At 39.1% G+C, this 20187-nt stretch overlaps 1 protein-coding gene across 1 annotated transcript in view; it reads right to left on the reverse strand.

Annotated features, from left to right (window-relative positions):
- Window positions 1–19097, reverse strand: part of pcsk2 (proprotein convertase subtilisin/kexin type 2) — a 74300-nt gene extending 55203 nt beyond the window's left edge. The window contains exons 1-4 of the mRNA XM_017694106.2: window positions 18690–19097; window positions 13767–13871; window positions 618–731; window positions 108–216 (exon numbers count right to left, since the gene is read on the reverse strand). Coding sequence (XP_017549595.1) covers window positions 108–216; window positions 618–731; window positions 13767–13871; window positions 18690–18872 — 511 coding nt within the window. The 5' untranslated portion in view covers window positions 18873–19097. The remainder of the gene's footprint in view (window positions 1–107; window positions 217–617; window positions 732–13766; window positions 13872–18689) is intronic.
- Window positions 19098–20187: the final 1090 nt, after the last annotated feature.

A 20187-nucleotide genomic window follows, 5' to 3' on the forward strand; every position in this document is an offset into this window, starting at 1 on the left:
TGCTTAAACGAAGACAACAGCTTCATATTATTATTCTACAGTGCTTACAGTAATTAGGAGTTAACTAGTGACAATGGGAGGACAAATTAGCTTTAAAGTTAACACACCATCATCCATGATGGCGATGGTGACTCCTTTTCCAGTGTAGCCCATCTTCCAAGCCTCAGCCACGTTGAGGTCCAGCCCGGGAGTGCCGTCAGCCTGCCCTGTATTTATCTAATCAGTGACACAATATGGACACGTCGCATGAGCTGAGCGTTCCAGGTGCGTGGACATCAGAAAATTAGTCACAAGCACGAGCGCAGCGGGACAAAATAAAGGTCACTGATATTGCACTTCGTCGAAAACCCACTGGGAAGCATTTCAAACTGACAAGCTCAATAAAGGGGATGCTCCCTTTTCACAAGGCAGACAAGGTTTCCCATGCATGATAAAGCTGTGGAGAAACAGATCAGGCACTCAGAATATGCTGGCTCACGCCTCAACGTTGACACAAATTGCTAACGAGAAAAATTATTTAAATCAAGAGTCATCAACCTTTCAGATTAATTCAGTATACATAGCCCCAGTGCTGAAGGTCAGGCACTGTGATGACAAAATAAAAGGTAACTACTTACAAGATACCACTGCTTGGAGAAAAGCGGGTCACTCATGCTGACGTCAATGTCGTTGATGTCTCGGTAGCCCCTCTTCTGACGGTCAAAGCCCTCCTGAGCAATCACATTTTTCACCTAAAGCACAAAATATTTTTTTTTTTTAACCAAGGATAGAGACTCTTTATTCTGGGCCATTTTATCCTGTGCTGGGACAAAATGATCAACATTCCTTTAAAATTGTTTTTCAGTATCATGCTCAATTATTCTGAACATTTCACACAGTAATTTCATGTCTCAGGTTTGTTCAAAGCTACATATACCGAGGAGCACATGACATGCTGTTTCATTCAGATTGCTTCGTCCTAGTAAGAGTTATTACAGAATATTCGGGGCCTCTTTCGAGTGAATCTCCCTGTAGAACCATGAACAGTCAAAGGACAATTTACAAGCTTAAATGGTTCTTCAGATTGATGGAAAATTTGTTGTATATGGTTCTATATAGCACCAAAAAGGGTTCTGCTATTGTATATAAGCTTGACAGGTTGAGACTGAGAGAGAACTCAACAAAACATTTTTATTCCAGCAGGGAAAATAGTGGGGTACGATTTGGTCCTAACAGAGTGTGGTTGTGCTAACTGTGTGAAGAGTTTTGAAAAAGAGAAATTAGTACAGAAATTGATGGTTAAAAAGATGTAAGGACAATTACAGTAAGAAAAATTAAGTAAATGTGATTTACGTCTGGAATAGTTCAGGCACAAACTGTGCATTTTTTATTCTGCTAATTCCGCCTCTGAGTCTGGACCCCGTACTTCAACAGAAGCTCAATCCCACAGAAGCCAGATGCTCGTTCAACAGGCAGTATGGGGTGCGATAAGGCCTTGGAAACAAAGAATGCCTCAATTATGTTCCCAGATTTGCATGTTCTCTCGCCTTCATCGTACATTGTACATATCAAAGGCAGGTCTGGACCCATTTAAGAAGAGCTTTGAAAGCCCTTTGATAGCCACTAGGACTGTCCCTCCAGACAGCACAAGGGTGGGACGGAACTGTGTACTTTAATAATGAATATTCACAACTCTCCTACTTATTCTGAATTTAAATGAGTGAAGCCCAGCTCTGATTTCTTCAGCTACATTTGCTTCATAAGGCACTGCAGTGATAGAAAGATGATATAATCTATTATAGCTCATCTGTAATGGAACAGACAGAGGTTTAAGTTGAGGGTAAGGCTGAATGAGGTTTGAGGGACATTTACAAATGATATGAGCGACATTCATACAGTCAGCATGTTCAGCTGGTGTACATGCTGAAGTGGCGCCTGCCAAATGTCACTCTTCTCTAAATCGAATTCTATTTTTATACAACAGAGTGATGAAAACAGTGAAAACCAGGGAAGCTAATAATACTGCTTGGGGTTGCGACACCATGAGTGAAGGATTCACAGCCAGTCTATTTATTTGTTTAGTATTTGTTTAATTGCTGAGAAAAGTGTTAATATTTGAATAAACAAAATGTACAGAATATTAATTAATAATGATGCAGACCGAGCATCAGAATGGGGAAGAAAGGTGATTTAAGTGACTTTGAACGTGGTGTGGTTGTTTGTGCCAGACGGGCTGGTCTGAGTATTTCAGAAACTGCTGGTCTACTGGGATTTTTTTTTGCAGAGAATGGTCCAAAAAAGAGAAAATATCCAGTGAGCGGCAGTTATGTGGACGAAAATGCCTGATGTGACAGGTCAGAGGAGAATGGGCAGACTGGTTCGAGATGATAGAAAAGCAACAGTAACTCAAATAACCAAACAAAATCTCTGAGGAACGTTTCCAACACCTTGTTGAAAGTCTGCCATGAAGAATTAAGACAGTTCTGAACGCAAAAAGGGTCCAATCTTTTACTAGCAGGTACTAATAAAATGGCTGGTGAGTGTATATGAAAATGTAGATACAAGGTTTTGCTCCAGCAGTATATATATAATAAATAGTAATTTTATGGATGTTAGTGTGTTTGTTTAACCATTTTCAAACTTCTCCTCGAGGAGGCCCCGTATTATATATAGTTAAAAAGCAACTCCTGATTTGACCAATCAGGGCGTCATTAAATTGTACTCATGATGTAATTGATATTAAGTTTCTGTGGTGGCTGTGGAGGTGTCAAGGAAAAATATGCCCCAAGAAATTCTTGTTACTTTTTATTGTTTAATGTTTATTTGAATTATGAATAGGATTTTATTCTGATATATATTGTGATAAACTCACTGCTGAGGTAAATTGTTTAAAAATTTGCATACATGCCTAAAACTTTCACACAGTACTGTATGTATGTATGTATGTATGTATATATATATATATATATATATATATATATATACATCGTTGTTGGAAAAAACCCCATTTACAAAATGACAACTTTACAGGAGAAGGGTGTAATGTAAATCTAATGGAACCAGAGTCGCCATCACGAAATTGACATACAGTGTAAAGAGCAACAGGCAGTTTAAAATTATGTTAAAAACTGAAAAACAAAAATGTAGATATGAGGTTTTGCTCCAGCAATATATAAAACCTCGTATCTCCCAAATGGTAACTTTACAGGAGAAGTAAAAAACACACTTCACTTTTAATGTAAGTCAATGGAACCAGACTTTTTCCAAGTGATTTTGGACCGTTTCTTTTGGTCCATCCTTCATGAAATTTTCACATAAAATAAATCCATTTTCAATTCATGTCAAAAACTGAAAATCGACAAAAATGGAGATACACCAGTTTGGTTCCGGACAACAGCGCTATATCCTATTATTTTTTTTCTTCTTTATTTTTTTCTATTGCTTTCTTTTTTTTCCTTTTTTTCACATAAACTACCTTACCATGCTAATAGGAAATTACATATTTAATAATATTTATTTTTTACTGTTACTTATCATAAAACATTGATTTGAGTTTTTATTCAAAATCTACCAATTTTCTCTTGAAATTGTATCAGCATGTCTGTGACTGCAGGATAGAGGTTTGTAGATGGTGGTGGTATCCATAGAAACAGATATTCAAAATTGTTAATTAATCATCATATAGAATCAAAACCTGTGCTGAAGTTTTCTTCTTCCTGATTTGTCATACAACTTGAAACCTCATCATTAGTTGTCAGTATACAGAAACATCCCAGTAAAAAAGCCAGTATACAGCACATACATGCACAGACGCCCTGACATCTAATCTGATAAGTGTGATGAAAAGAACTGAGTGCTCTGTGATGAAAGATCACGCTTCCTAATGAAACATTTTGGAACATATGAAGCTCATAAAAGTCCCTAAGGACAATTCTTTATGAAAATGTGACATTTGGAAGAGCATGGCAGAGGTCTTTTTGACAGTATATATTCACAGCACAGACCAGTTTAAACTACATAACCTTCATTCTGGCACTGCCTATATAACCTAGAAAGTACACAAGGGCCTAAACTGTCAAAAAAGGCCTTACATATGCAATATTCTCTGAACTTGCATTAATATTTATACTCCTAAATGCTTTGTTAATATTATAAAATGTCCGTTTCAGCATTCGAGTCCCTTAAGATTCAATTAGCTCAAGTCTTTTTGTAAATAGCAGTGAGATTTCTGCCCACATAAGAAGAACTGAACTCAGACTGCAAGGGGAAGCACACACACACACTTTCTAAACCGTTTATCCTTCTGGGTCACAGGGCGGAGCTGAAGCCTATACACAAAAGTCATTTGGAATGTGGGAGGAAATCCCACACAGACACAGGAGGAACATGAAGAATCCACACAGAGAGGACCCTGATCACCTGACCGAGGAACTGAACCCAGGCTCTTCTTGCTGTGAGGTGACAGGGCTACCTACTGCACCACCATGCCACCACAGTGGAAGCAGGGATCTTTAAAGCAATGCTTTAGAAGAACCAGCATTGTTTCCTAAAAGACGGATGCTCCTTTAAAGGGCAAACAACATGGAAAACAGAATTTAAAGGTGTCTTAAATTAACTTGTTGAATACTGGTGACTTAGTAAATCCAAAACATTGCCTTTCTTTTCAAAGCTAGTACAGAAAAAGGTTTAAAGAAGCAGGCATGAAAGAAGCTGGAGACAGCAAGCAGGCTTACAGCTTAAAAGCAGGCTATTTTTCCTTAATTAGTTTAGAAAGGAGAATTCCCAGCGGTGCCCACGCTTGTTCTGACTCAGTGCACAGTCAGAAGAAAAGATGAAAAAGTTGTGCACTGTCGTTGAAAGCTGGTGTTGTGAAAAAGGAAAAAAATGTGCACTGTCCTTGAAAACTGGTGTTTAATTAAAACACAGCTCCCAGGCATTTGAAGCAGCAAATAAAGCTAAATTCATCTGTTGGTACCTGGATGCACTGGAGCTTATTTTTATGTGTTCTCTATGTCTGTGGCATATGTGCCTTATTGTGGTTGTTGATGCTCTAAAATGAACCATTTCAAGCGCTTGGAAAGAGTCAAAGGTGTTTAAAGGGAAAGTCCAATGATTTTCAAAATTACTACATCATTCAGTTGTTGAGATGTAAACAAAGTTATTCAGAATGGTTTGATGTGAAATGGTTAATTGTACTGACTCAGATTTCTTTATAGTGGTGTTGATAGGAAGCAGGGGTTACAATGTCTACAATACAAATACAGACATTTTTTTCCTGCCTGAAACCACCAGTGAAGCTACATGTGAGTTTTATATGCAATGTAAATGATGGTAAAATCTGGTAACTGGAAAAAATATCTTTTCTTTGAGGACTATTTGCTTTACAACACCCTGCGTGTACCTCTACACCATGAATGGGTTTTTTAAATACATTTCAGGCAAAAATATCTTCTCAAAACTATTATAAAAAACAGTGTCTCGTTCATCAGACAGTGTATTCATATTACATTTCATGTAATACCTTTCTGTGAGGGAGCTTTTAGAGGTGGACATCTGGTTCCTATCACCACCATGGTGAATCATGTGTTATTGTGTTAATTATGGTGTTGGCTGTGGTGTTGGCTGTGATGCTAACTGCTGTATTGATTTTGGTGTTAGCTGTGCTGGTAACTGTGGTGATGGTTGTCGAGTTAGCTGTGCTGTGGGTATAAACTGTGGTGTTAACTGTGGTGTTGGTTGTGGTGCTGTCTGTGGTGTTGATTGTGGTTTTAACTGTGGTATTGGTCATGCTGTTGCCTGTAGTATTAACTATGGTGTTAGCTGGTGTGTTGGCTGTGGTGTTAACTGTGGTGTTAATTGTGGTGTTAGCTGGGTTGGTAACTGTGCTTTAACTGTGGTGTTGCCTGTAGTATTAACTGTGGTGTTAAGTGTGGTGTTAAATGTGGTGTTAATAGTGCTGTTAGCTGGGTTGTTAACTGTGCTTTAACTGTGGTGTTGCCTGTAGTATTAACTGTGGTGTTAAGCGTGGTGTTGGCTGTGGTGTTAAGTGTGGTGTTAACTGTGGTGTTGGTTGTGGTGCTGGCTGTGGTGTTGATTGTCGTGTTAACTGTGGTGTTGGTCATGGCGTTGCCTGTAGTATTAACTATGGTGTTAGCTGGTGTGTTGGCTATGGTGTTAACTGTGGTGTTAATAGTGGTGTTAGCTGGGTTGTTAACTGTGCTTTAACTGTGGTGTTGCCTGTAGTATTAACTGTGGTGTTAAGTGTGGTGTTGGCTGTGGTGTTAATTGTGGTGGTAACTGTGCACATATATGAATATATTCACACACAGACACGTAGGCTATATAAGAGGAGAACAGTACCTAAACATTTTTTCCCCGTGGGTTCAGCTCAACACCACATGTGTAATATAAATGTGTGCGGGGTGAACAGTGTGAAGACACTGAAAATGGGTTATGTTTATATGTTCTTCACAGAAAATGAGCAAAGGCCAAGGCCAAGAATCTGAGGTTGAAAGCTCTTCTATTTGGATTAAATTGGCTCCACGGTTCATAATTTGGTGATCTTTAGCTCCGAGATCTTACATATAGTAATTTTCTGTTCATATTGTGTCATTTCCCTGAAATCAGAGGAACAGCCTATTTGACATTTTTCTGTCCTCCATCCAAGTGACTGAATTACAAAGCAGAATAGTGTTACGAGAGCATTACATAGGAACATATGCTGTCTAGCAGTGCAGTATATATATAACAGAAACAGAGATGTCAAAATTGCTAACGAGTTGCTTAGCTGCCATCAGTCCACGCTCTCATTTTATTGGGTGCTATTTAATCAATTTCCTCCATAAATTATGGAATTTGCAAGTCTTTATAGGCACTGATGCTAAAGTTGCACTACTCTGGGTGTTTCAGCAACACAACATCACAGAAATAACCTGCAAAGTGCGCTCACTCGAAGATTCACTACACATGTACACTGTAACATAATACACATTAACTGTGGTACTGGCTGTGATGTTGATTTTGATGTTAACTGTGGTGTTAGTTGCATGGTTGGCTGTTGTGTTAGCTGTGGTGTTGAATATGGTGATAATTGTGGTTTTAACTATGTTGTTCGCTGTCATTTTAGCTGTGCTGTTAGCTTTGTAAGCTGTGGTGTTGGCTGTGGTGTTGGCTGTTGTGTTGACTGTGGTCCAACATAGGACCCAAATTCCTTAGTTGTAATCATCCTTCCTGTGCATTAAGACACCATATGTTGATGCTGTAGGCAAAAGGTCATGCTTAGCAAACTATGCTTACTCAACAGTTTGAAAGGGCAGAGAAGCAGAGGATGAAGAGGATGAAGAGCAGAGCAAACACTGGCGTTGTCTCAGGGTAAACAGGCAACAGCCCAGGCATCAAGCGGGAGCTTGGCCAAAGTGCGAAAACAGGAAAGCAGGATCAATACCAGGCACTCTATCACAACACCTGAATAATGTTTGTGGCTTACAAAAAAACTCCTCTGCATCCTTTTGCATTGATTTTGCAAGGCTAACCATCGCAGGTCTGAATAGTCTTTTGTTTAACAAGCATTGATGCCTGACACTGTTATATGCTGAAATGCTAATAAACCTAATGATAATTTTAGATTAAAACAGAGCCGTTAAAAGCATAGCTAATTAAAATTTTCATACTAATGGCACCTGAGACATAATTCAGAATGTTATTTATAGCCATTTAAAGCAATCGTATATTAGCATTGCAGTCGGGTTAGTATGTCATGAATATGTGATGTTGAATGGACCAATAGAAATGGTTCATAATAAATTTTCATTCCATTAACGTACATTATGATTATGAACATTTTCCCTTCTCCTACACACTTACTATTTTAGAGTTCCAAAGTAACTTTGGAAGAGTTATGTAATATGTGTGGCAGTTAATGAACAATATTGCAGAAGAGCTCTCTGGGTGTGTTCAGGCCATGCATTCTCAACTATTCAGCCTCAACCCTGCTGAAAAAAACAGCATGAAGTCCATGCTGGTCTAAGCTGTGCTGGTTTAGCTGGTAACCCATCATTGCCATGCTGGTCAAAACCACAACACATGCTGGTTTTGATGGTGACTAGCAATGCTGTATTTTTTCCAGAAGGACAATGAAATCTGACTACATTTAATTTCTCCTTACACAATTCTGTCCCAGACCATCAGTCCATAAAGCTCTTTGAGCTTTTCAGCTTGATAAACTAATAAATAGACCTTGCTATATTACACCATTGCAATATTTCAATTAGGGCTGTACCCAACAGGCTTCACCCCAAACATGTCAGCTTTAACAAGTACCAAAAAGACTAGACATCAATGTCTATTTTCAGTATTTTGGATGAAAACAAATGTGCACTGCAAAAAATGAAAAACTGTCAAGTGAAACGATCTTAAATCTAGTCAATATATCTGCTGTTTCCCATTTTGAGATGGTTGTAAATTCTTTCTAGCTTATTTCTAGATACTTTTCACTTGTAATCATCTCACCTTACTTGCAGGTATTTATGCTGTTTTCAAGCACATTTCTTAAAACAAGCAAAATGAGCTGAGAGTTTTGACAGTGCTATGGTCAGTTCTACTCAATCTCTAAATGTGCTCTAAATGTCCACCAGGAAACCACATTTTTCAAAGTAACAAAAAAGCAATGATCACCTTTACATGCACTTAATAATCTGATAACTGCAGAAAATGAAATTTTGTCAGTAATCCAATCAACATGTTTACCAGGTCTACATGAGTCAGACAGTAATCAGATTTCTGCTTTGAAACCGGCCAATAAACTCGCAGAAGAAGATGTGACATAAACATAACATAAAGTCAAAACATCGTTGAGCAGCTTTTTTTAAAAAAAAAACAATGCCACTTTACCTGAAAATATGAACATACATCATCTAGAAGATGAAGAATATTTAAATCTTTCATTTCAGTAAGCATCCAAAAGTGTTTTGCTGCATCTCAGGGCAGCGCTGTTTGCTTATTTCCAGTACGGCCGTCTGTTTTCACACATGCATAAACTGAGAAACCGAAAGAAATCAGAGTAAGAGTTCACATGCACTGAGAAATCTGATTACTGAGCTAAAATCCAGCTCTTTTATAGGATTTCCAGACCTTCAAATGGTAATGTAAACAGCATTTCTTAGATAAGAGTATGCTGTTTGCATGACCATTTGAATAATCGGACAACTGCAGTAATCTGATCATGATCAGACTACTGAGTGCATGTAAACACACTCAATGATTACAGTCTTTTTCAACTGTTTCAGCTCCCTAGTTTAAGATGGCTAACTAACCAGCAGGAGAGATGTTTTTCCTCCATTTCATAAGTATATTTAGTATCAGACTCTACAGTCATGTTATTATCAAATCAATACAGTATCTTTAACTGCATCATCTAAATGATGTGATTCATGCCAATTATGTCTTAATGTCTTGTTTGCCACAAAATGTATAAGAAAAGCATCACTTTAATATCAGTATCAAATTCAAGGAATTGGATCAAAAGGAGAAGTTTCAAAGGATTCCCAGCCCTAATTGCATTGTAATGACAATACAGAGTTAAGTTCACCCTACAGCTCTCAATCATCTCGATTTATCAACTGCAGAATGCTGGGGTGGTGCAAAACTGCTCTCTCTGTAGAAAAGTCTGAAGAAACATGTGCCTTCAAGGAAAATGTGTTCTTTCAAGCTTATGCCCTCAACAAACAATGGGCTCAATTCATGAATCCTTCCCAAATGTGTGTAAATTTGCTGATAAATGCAGCGCTTCAGAAAAATCCAGCCGGAATTCTCATTTTGTAGCTGCATAAACATGACATTCATTCTTATTCACATGTATCACGATGCGTCTCAGTCTACCCTAAAGGCCATGCGTGCACCTGAAGTAGCAATTTGCATAAATCTACGCCCATGAACCTCTATATAAGGTGGCAACGGAAGCAGCAGAATTCATGATTCCCATGGAGTCGAAGGAAACAGGAAAAGCAAATAAAAATTATTTGCACAAAACTACTTTTAGTATGTAATCAGATTCAAACCTGCAGTTCTGTGTACAGAGGGAACTGAAGACTGTCTGCCTTATATAAGCATCTTAACGGGGAAAACATTGGTTAAAGTTCTGTTAGCATGTGTGTTCTTTGGGATTACCTTTACACAGTCCAAGACCATGTTATCTCATGAAATCTGGGATCAGCTGTTGAGCAACAAGAACAATGTTTCTCTAGGGATACACAGCACATGGACCCACAAGAAAAGGGTACTAAACTGTCTTTGAGGCAGTATTCCTCTTGTCACTGGGGTGGGACCCTCAAGGCTATGTCTTCAGTACCTCTACTTAGGGAACATAACTGTACTATACTTAGTTGTAAATATATTTTTAGGTTGTACTGACTCCACATACACCGCCTCCCTCCAGGCCTTTTATTTTACTGTTCTAGTTTAAAACGTGTGGTTATGAAAAGGTACAAATACATACTTTTCACCTGGAAAAACACATTTAAGATACACAAAGACCTTAAAACCACTGTACTACTGTTGTATTTTTGAGGGTACAATTACATTGTTTGCACCTTGATCAGTGAAAAATGTACCTGCGCAGTGCCATTTTTTCACTCTAACTAGAGGTATTTTTTATTTTCTACCAATACTTAAAACTTTACAAAGGATCATATGCACTCATATTCTTTGCAAATTCACTTTGCTCACCAAAATGAGGCCCAACATGCAATACAAACTGATCAGACACCTTCTAATAACTGTCCTTGACAGATGCCAATGATCAGCTAAATAGTCCACAAGCAAATTTAACAGCACAGTAGTGCATATTACCGTTGTACTACAATATATCGCTGCTGTTGGATCAAAAGCTCGTATCTCCAAAATGGTAACTTTACAAGAGAAGGAAAAACCTTCGTTACTTTTAATGTAAGTCAGTGGAACTAGACCTTTTTCCAAATAATTTTGGGCTGTTCCTTTTGGTCCATTCATCATGAAATTTACACACAATGTAAAGAACAACAGGTGCTTCCAAAGTATTTAAAAAACTGAAAAATGGAGATACAAGGTTTTGATCTGACAACACCGTTATAAAATTATATAAATTTATATTAATAATACTATGGCATTTTCCAAAGCTCAACCTTATTTTTAATAAATACCATAATTATACCTTAATGGTATAATTAGCTAGAGAGTGAAGATATGACATTGTTGTATTGTTCTACAACCCAATTCCAATGAAGTTGGGACGTTGTGTAAAACATAAATAAAAACAGAATACGATGATTTGCAAATCCTTTTCAACCTATATTCAATTGAATACACTATAAAGACAAGATATTTCATGTTCAAACAGATAAACTTAATTGTTTTTTGCAAATATTCACTCATTTTGAATTTGATGCCTACAACACGTTCCAAAGTAGTTGGGACAGCGGCAACAAAAGACTGGGAAAGTTGAGGAATGCTCAAAAAACACCTGTATGGAACATTCCACAGGTGAACAGGTTAATTGGAAACAGGTGAGTGTCATGATTGGGTATAAAGGGAGCATCCCTGAAAGGCTAAGTTGTTCACAAGTAAGCATGGGGTGAGGTTCACCACTTTTTGAACAACTGCGTGAGCAAATAGTCCAACAGTTTAAGAACAACGTTTCTCAATGTGCAATCGCAAGGAATTTAGGGATTTCATCATCTACAGTCCATAATATCATCAAAAGTAAGTAAGCTCTGCTTACTCTGCAAGTAAGCAGCAAGGCAGAAAACCAGCATTGAATGCCTGTGACCTTCGATCCCTCAGGCGGCGCTGCATTAAAAACCGACATCATTCTGTAATGGATATTACCACATGGGCTCAGGAACACTTCAGAAAACCACTGTCAGTGAACACAGTTCGTCGCTCCATCTACAAGTGCAAGTTAAAACTCTGCCATGCAAAGTGAAAGCCAGATATCAACAACACCCAGAAACGCCGCCGGCTTCTCTGGGCCGGAGCTCATCTGAGATGGACTGACACAAAGTGGAAAAGTGTCCTGTGGTCTGACGAGTCCACATTTCAAATTGTTTTTGGAAATCATGGACGTCGTGTCCTCCAGGCCAAAGAGGAAAAGGACTGTCCGGATTGTTTTCAGTGCAAAGTTAAAAAGCCACATCTCTGATTTGGGGGTGTGTTAGTGCCCATGGCATGGGTAACTTGCACATCTGTGAAGGCACCATTAATGCTGAAAGGTACATACAGGTTTTGGAGCAACATATGCTGCCATCCAAGCAACGTCTTTTTCAGGGACGTCCTGCTTATTTCAGCAAGACAATGCCAAGCCACATTCTGCACGTGTTACAACAGCGTGGCTTCATAGTAAAAGAGTGTGGGTACTAGACTGGCCTGCCTGCAGTCCAGACCTGTCTCCTGTTGAAATGTGTGGCGCATTATGAAGCGCAAAATACGACAACGGAGACCCCGGACTGTTAAGGAACTTAAGTTGTACATCAAGCAAGAATGGGAAAGAATTCCACCTACAAAGCTTCAACAATTAGTGTCCTCAGTTCCCAAACGCTTATTGAGTGTTGTTAAAAGGAAAGGTGATGTAACACAGTGGTAAACATTCCCCTGTCCCAACTTCTTTGGAACGTGTTGCAGGCATCAAATTCAAAATGAGTGAATATTTGCAAAAAACAATAAAGTTTATCCATTTGAACATTAAATATCTTGTCTTTGTAGTGTATTCAATTGAATATAGGTTGAAAAGGATTTGCAAATTATCGTTTTCTGTTTTTATTTATGTTTTACACAACGTCCCAACTTCATTGGAATTGGAGTTGTACTTATACATATAGCACTGTGCAAAAGTCAGAGACCACCCTATATTTTGTTCATTTCCAGTCAAACCAACCAGTAAGCACAAGTTTAGTTTTTTTAAGGAGATATTTTTGTGGAGATTAGACATACGATAAACAAAGGAAAAGCAGAAAACATGTATTTAACAGAAACTTACAAGGAAGTCACAACTAAATGTGATGTGATGTTTTTTGGTATTTATTGTGTCCACTCTTTACTTTCATCACATCTTCCATTCTTTTTTGGAGACTCACTTTCAGTTCCTCAAAGAATCTGCAGACACACCTACAAAGTTCAGTCTTAGAAGCTGCTTGATGTTTTTCTGAAGTGATCAAACACATTCAGTGGTGCTGAGGTCTGGGCTCTGGGGTGGTCAGTGCATCGTTCAGCTTCTTGATTTGATGTGTCCGTCTCCTTTTCTCAGTGAGGTTCTTCTTGATCAGCTACACATCCTTTCAGACCCACAGCGCTGAGTGGTCTTCTCACAGTGGAAGGATGGACAGAAACACCTGTGGATGTTTTCAGATCTGAAGCAGCTTGATTTGCTCCTCTCTCTCAAAGATGGAAGCTTTAAGTGCTGTTTATCTGATGGGGGCAGTTTTGATTATCTACCAGGTCTTCCAGGTGGTTGTTAGGAGCCCAGTTTTCTCTGTAGCTTTTTAAACATTTTTAAAACTTTGACCCTCTCTTTCATTATGCAAGTGGAGTATATTTTATCTAATCTCCTCAAAGGTATCTCTGACATTTGCACAGTATTATATGACATACATATTGATCAAAATATGACCAGTGTTGTTATTGAAACCCGTGAAAACATTGTTATCTCTTTGAAAATGCCATGATCTCATTTTTAGGCCGCATCATCCATCCCATTGTTTTTCAGGGACTGGAATCAGGCCGGTTTCTATGGGAACCACACACGGAGCCGGTAGGCTTACCCGCCGGTCCTTCTCCAGACGCTGGCGGTGGCGAAGGCTGCGTTTCCTCCTGGTCTTAGGAGCGTCCCGCGGGTAGAAATGAAAAAGCCTCTCGCCAAAGGGAAGCTGGAAGAAAAGACAAAGACCATATGAGGCCATTAAAAAATGCGTTTGGAGACACGACCGTCCGACCGTGGGCAGCGCTGAACGAATGCAGTGTTTTGCTTATGTTTTATTAAAGGTTTAGTCAGGGTCACTGGATAAACCATGATATCTGCTCACTCTGTCTTATCCATATAGATCAGCATTCTGACGGGGAGTGTTGTATAGACAATCCAGGCTAATGCATTTTTCAAAAATACACTGAAATTATTCATGCATGTAACGACAAGCAGATAAAATGCCTGGCAAGACACAAGGCCAGAGGATTAAGTTAAAAGAATCAGGTTTGAGATGAATCAGCACGAAACATGATGTGGTTCTACACATCCCATCTTACAGTGCATGCGGGAGCGAGCCAGGCGAAGCAATTACGGGAGAATCGCAGAGTTCACACAATGTTTAATGAAGCTTGTCTGTCTGATGCAAATGAGGAGGGATGTTGCATAATATCTGTGAGATACAGTAAGCCCTGAAGTCTGAGAGTAATAGTACACAGTCAATCAACAAAGCGATGTTACTGACGTTTTTGTTTATTGAAATAAACTAATATGACACTTTGCTTCAATGCTAATCAAATTTTGCCCGTTGACAATAATCTACATAAAATATAAACCCTTTAAACCGTGTGTGTGTCAGGTTGTATTGTATTTCATCTTCCCTTCAGAATACTGAACAAGGTCTGTTTAAATGATTTGGTCATCTGTTAGATTGCTTAATGTGTTTAACATAATAGACTTGTATATACATATAGACTGTCTTGTCCAGAGTAATCATGTTCCAAAAATCAGAGTTTACAAATCAGCGTAAAATGCTCACATTTCTGCATAACTGCCTGAGCGCAGAACTGAACCCAGTCTCCAACACACAGGACAGTTGTGTCATGTACTACACTACATACTGGGGCAGAGTGAGTGACAACTCTGTTTGAGCAGGTTCTTCCGTTAAAGGGTAATTACTATTAACATTTTTGAATACTGATGAATATTGAATTTGCATTACTAATTGATTAAGATGTAAGGTGTTAGATGTGAAATGTTCTGTTCTAGAGAGACTTGCAAACTCAGAACTGTTCACAGTGATGCTGATAGGAACCAGACGTCTAAAGTGTTTGATGCCCTAAAAGCTCCCTCACCACTTCACAAAAGTTTTATATACAGTACTGTGCAAAAGTCTTAGGCACCCAAAACACATTTTCAAAGTCTATTTATTTGTGTAGCATGTGTTTATTTGCTGAGAAAAGTGTTAATATTTTGATAAAATATTAATTCATTATTTTATACATATATATATATATATATATATATATATATATATATATATCATATAAATAATAAATAGTGATTTTATGGATTTTAGTGTGTTTGTTTAACCATTTTCAAACCTCTCCTTGAAGAAGCCCAGTATTATATGTAGTTAAAAAGCAACTCCTGGCTTGACCAATCACTCCTCCCCTGTTTGTCTTCACCTGTTTTCTGCCTTGTCCCTCGTTATCCCTGTGTTTTATAAGCCCTGTTTGCCCTGGTCTGTGTTGTTCTTTGTTTGTTAGTTATGTTTGTCTTGCTAGTCTTTGTTTGATGCATGTAGACTTGTTGGATGTACTGTTTGTTCTGTCGGAACTGTTTGTTTTGCGGTTTTTGTTGTCTGACTCTCGTGCTCTTCGTGATGGATATATGAACCTGGACTGTCATGACCATGTCCCTGGATTTGCCCTCAATAAAAGTCACTTATCTCAGCGTATATGTCCACCTCCTCGCTCCTTGTTACAATTACTTTAGGAGCTAAACTGCTGTAGGAGGATGTATGTAAATGCACTGTATTTGTGGCATCACAAGATGCATTTGTAGCTTAGCTTCCATATATGGACTGTACGGACTTTAACTCACATACCAACCAGTCTTATTTCTGGAAATATTTCTGCGATATGGGACCTTTAAAGAGACATTGTCATTGCTTTGTTGCCGTGTGTCTGTGACATGTCAGAGTTACTGATATAAAATCTCCGCAGACAGAAATTCAGAGTGGGGCGTCTAAGAGGAAGCTTGTGAAACCCGAGCTGCCCCACAAGCACTACCGGGTCTGAACTCACTGAAATGGAGGAGATGTAAAATGCAATTACTCCACACAAGGACATTTGTACAGTCTGAGGACAAAAGGGCAGTGCAGGTGTCTGCTTGGTGTTGATATCAGAGCCAAAATTCTGGTATCACGACACCTCCAGCCTCGACAGTATGAGCCAGTGTTAAGAGACCAACTTTATGAGATGCTCAGTGTGGGCTGAAGGATTTTAAATGCCACACATGTAACCCCGCGTTCCACATCGACGAGCGCCACAACAGCCCACCGCACACATGCACCTCAAATTCTGACATTTGACAGCACTAATCTGTCAGGCTAATAATGTCCTCTGTTCACTAATAAACGGCTCTTTATGGAGAATAAATAAGAGCTGTGATGTCAGATGAGGGCAAAATGTTGCCCTAAATGGATTCAGCTCTTCAACACTGATGCTATGTGATGGGATGGAAGTATTTCTTATCATCAGCAAGTCTTCTGTGGACAGAAGGTGGCTGCCCATCTGCATGTTTGCTGTTCATATCTAAATGTATCATTTGAATGTAGAACAGTCCCAGCATGCGTCATAAATATTAAACTAGCTCTCAATCTGAACTAATGATTTTACAGCTCTACAGATTTTTCCAGCCCTAAACTCTCAGATTCCCTGACACTCACACAGAGACCTGACATCATGTTCAAGCTCCAGTATTGCATATCTAAGAATGTCATGGGTCGATTAAAGGAAGAAAATAATGTGCAATGTAAGTGGAAACCCATCTTGATGCCATGAACTCATACAGAAAAATCCCTAATCCTTCAATAGACTTTCAATGCAGTGTATGTAATAAAGCCTTTATCAATCCATCCATGCTGAATACAGAACACATGATTCAGGACTCTAGTATGTGCTGTTTATAGGACATATTGTTCTCTTCTTGTCTCAACACACAGGCCCAACATTTTTCTTGTATTATTTCTTGTAGCACTTACATAGTTTTATGTACCAAAACCACCACAATTCATTTTTACTTGAGCATTTTCTCTCTTTATCCATTTGAAATAAACAGGCAGGGCTTTCAAGACTGAGATATGTAAATGTGCTTTCTTCTGATTGGCTGTTGTGCATTTTACCTTATTCAAAACGCAGTGCAAGCTGTAACACTCCAAGTTTAATCACAAGATTTTTTGCAAGAAAATTCAATGTGGTTATATAAACGACAACCAAATTTATCAATTTAATGTCCATTGTAAGGGGTCCTAATTGGGCACAGATCATGATCTCTTGCGACCCCTCCAACCTCCACACTCCACATAAATAAGCAGGGCTAAAACACTGTAAGTTAAATAGGTTTGTATAGGTTTTAATTACATCACAAAAACCAATGCATTCAAAACAGGTGTTGCAGCTTTGTTTTCATATATGCACCCAGGAGTGAGCCGTATGTTTTAATATTACATCCAACTGTTTTATTTAAAAAAAAGCAAGTAAAAATAAAATTGTCCATGCTATGGGACCTTTAATATTAGACAGTAGCCTGGTCTATTTAGAGAGGTTAACAACATTATCAACCAATTCTGTTACTGTTTTATGACACTTCTAGTAATGAAAGGACCATTTATTAGCTCCTGGGTCATAAATCTCAAGAGTCCACTATCACAAGTGCCCAATTTTATCTGAGGATGAGGAAAATAGGCCTTCGCTGCCGGACCTCCGTTTCTTAACTTGGACGCTTTTACTTGGACGGTTTTTACACCCAGACTGGTTTGGGTTCTCTAAGATGTTGCTCCAGGCTTACAGATCTAATCCTGTTTCAGCAGATAGACAATCTGAAGACTAGAGGTAAACAGCAAGAGCCATGAAGACTAAAGCTGTCAATCATATTAAATGTCTATACTCAGCAGATTACAATATTATTAAAGTAAATCACATCAAAACAAGAAATCGTACTATAAGTCAATATTAACCAGACTAAATATTAGAATACAAAACCATATCAAAAGATTAAGTCATACTAAATATCAGACTAAAACATAATAATAAGTCATGTTAAAAAATAATAATCCTATTAAAATCCAATACCCACCAAACTAAAGCACTATAGTTAAAATATGAGATTACTGTAAAAGGCAGTATGAACCAGGCTAAAACATTATAACACTAATTCATATCGAAAACTGAAATATACTAAGTTCCAATACTAACCAAACTAAACCAGAATAATAAGCCATATTTAAAAAATTAATAATATTCAATTTCACTACCCACCAAACTAAAGCATTATAGCTTTAACATTAAATCTGGTTAAAATATTGGGTTATAATACATTCCAGTACTGACCAGGCTAAAACATGATAATGCTAGATCATATTTAAAAATCAAAACATGCTGAATTCCAATACTAAGCAGACAAAAACACTATCATATTAAATCAGATGCATTTTTTGGATTATATTGAGTATTATAATAATGCTCAAAGTCCACAGTGACATCACAGCCAGGACTTTTATTATTATAAGGTTATATATGATATATCAAAACACCATAATGTACAGTGCTGCTTAAACAGGGTCACTTCTTGTTGTTTGGCAACACTAATTGGTCCGAAATCTCCTGGTATTTGTATTGTTATGGTAGCTAGTTGTGGTCATTAATGCTGCTGGGTATGAAACTATGTTCATAAATGCATTGAATGTACAGTAGATGCTGTTCCAGTGAGCGCTGCTCACCTTCCTGGCGCTCCCGAAGCCGTACTCCACTGCAAGTTGGTGGGCGTCCTCGTCGACCCCCTCGTGCAACTGGACCAGAAGGTGGTGCGTGTAAATGCCCTCCTCGGTGGCTCCGGTGCCAAGCAGCCACGCGTTCAGCAGCGCCAACGCGAGCGCCGTCCCGTATTTCAAGCATCCCAGCATCGTGCCTCGGTCGGTGTGGCCGCGGTGTGGAGTGGATTCCGGAGATGAAGCAAAAACCACGCACACACACACGCGCACGCACGCGCGCGCACGCACGCACACCCTGCTCCTGGACCAAGAAGAAGGCTCGATCAGCGCCGCGCGCGGTTCATCTCCTCCTCGGGAACGGCCGTTGTTTTGCTTGCGCGACCCCGATCTGCATGTTTGCAGCCTTTCATCTATAATTCAGTGGCACCAACGTGCTGGGGGGCTTCTGCGCGTGACGTTCCGCGCAGCGACGCCCAATCAGGGTGGAGTGGGCGTGGCCCGTGGACACACGCCCCGCCCCGTATGCCTACTGCCCACCCCCCACAGCTCCACACACACACACAGCCCACACACCCCGACACCTATCCACCCCCCCACGCGCCTCTCGGGTGGAGACGAAGCCATCGAGAAGCGGTTTCAGCACCCTGGAGAATTCCTGCGTCCAGCCGAGCACAAACAAATAAATAAAGAGAGTTGGTGCAACCAACGTTCGTCTTCCTTAACTAAGACACTGGCTCTGGCTCACTTGGATTAAGTGGGGAGAGGGTCACTAAAGGTGCTGTGCAGGCCACCCCTCATTTATTTCATGATTTAATCAAAATATCCATAAAACATAATAATAAAACAAATGGAATTTTTTTTTTAGTGCTCAGTGAGAGTCACTCTTTACTTTCATCACAGCTTCCACTCTCAGGCCCGTAGCCAGCATTGTGATGGGGGGGGATCTTTTTCCCCCAAAAGTGGACTTCATTTGGCTCTCTACTCCAATGCCCCCTAAATACACGAGCACACTTCAAACCTTTTAATTTAGACATATTTTATTCATTATAAGTTTGTTGTGCGTCTGTTGTTGCTGTCCTTATTTTTCGTCTGTTGCTCCCCACTGTTAACATAAATTTGCTTACTCAAACTTCCTACATCTGTGATGTGACTTCATTGTCTGTCTCTGTTGCTCACCTCAGTTGTCTGTTGCTTTGTTCCATTGTCTCTGTTGCTGCCCTCCATTGTCTGTCTCTGATGTTGCTGTCCTTTATCTCTCTACTGTTGACATAAATAGATAAGAATTACTTCATGAGGTACACTATCGGTATGGTCATTAAAACTTAAACATGAATTAATAATGATATAAATTGAAGTGTTCCGTCTTATTCAAATCTTCCTACAACTGTGCTGGGACTTCATTGTCTCTCTCTGTTGCTCACCTAGGTCTGTTGTTGCTCTCCCTCCTCTGTATCTCTGTTGCTGTCTGTCTCTGTTGCTTTTCTTCATTGTCTGTCTATTTTTCCTC

Source organism: Pygocentrus nattereri, chromosome 5 (genome assembly GCF_015220715.1).
Source record: "Pygocentrus nattereri isolate fPygNat1 chromosome 5, fPygNat1.pri, whole genome shotgun sequence".
Lineage (NCBI taxonomy): Eukaryota > Metazoa > Chordata > Actinopteri > Characiformes > Serrasalmidae > Pygocentrus > Pygocentrus nattereri.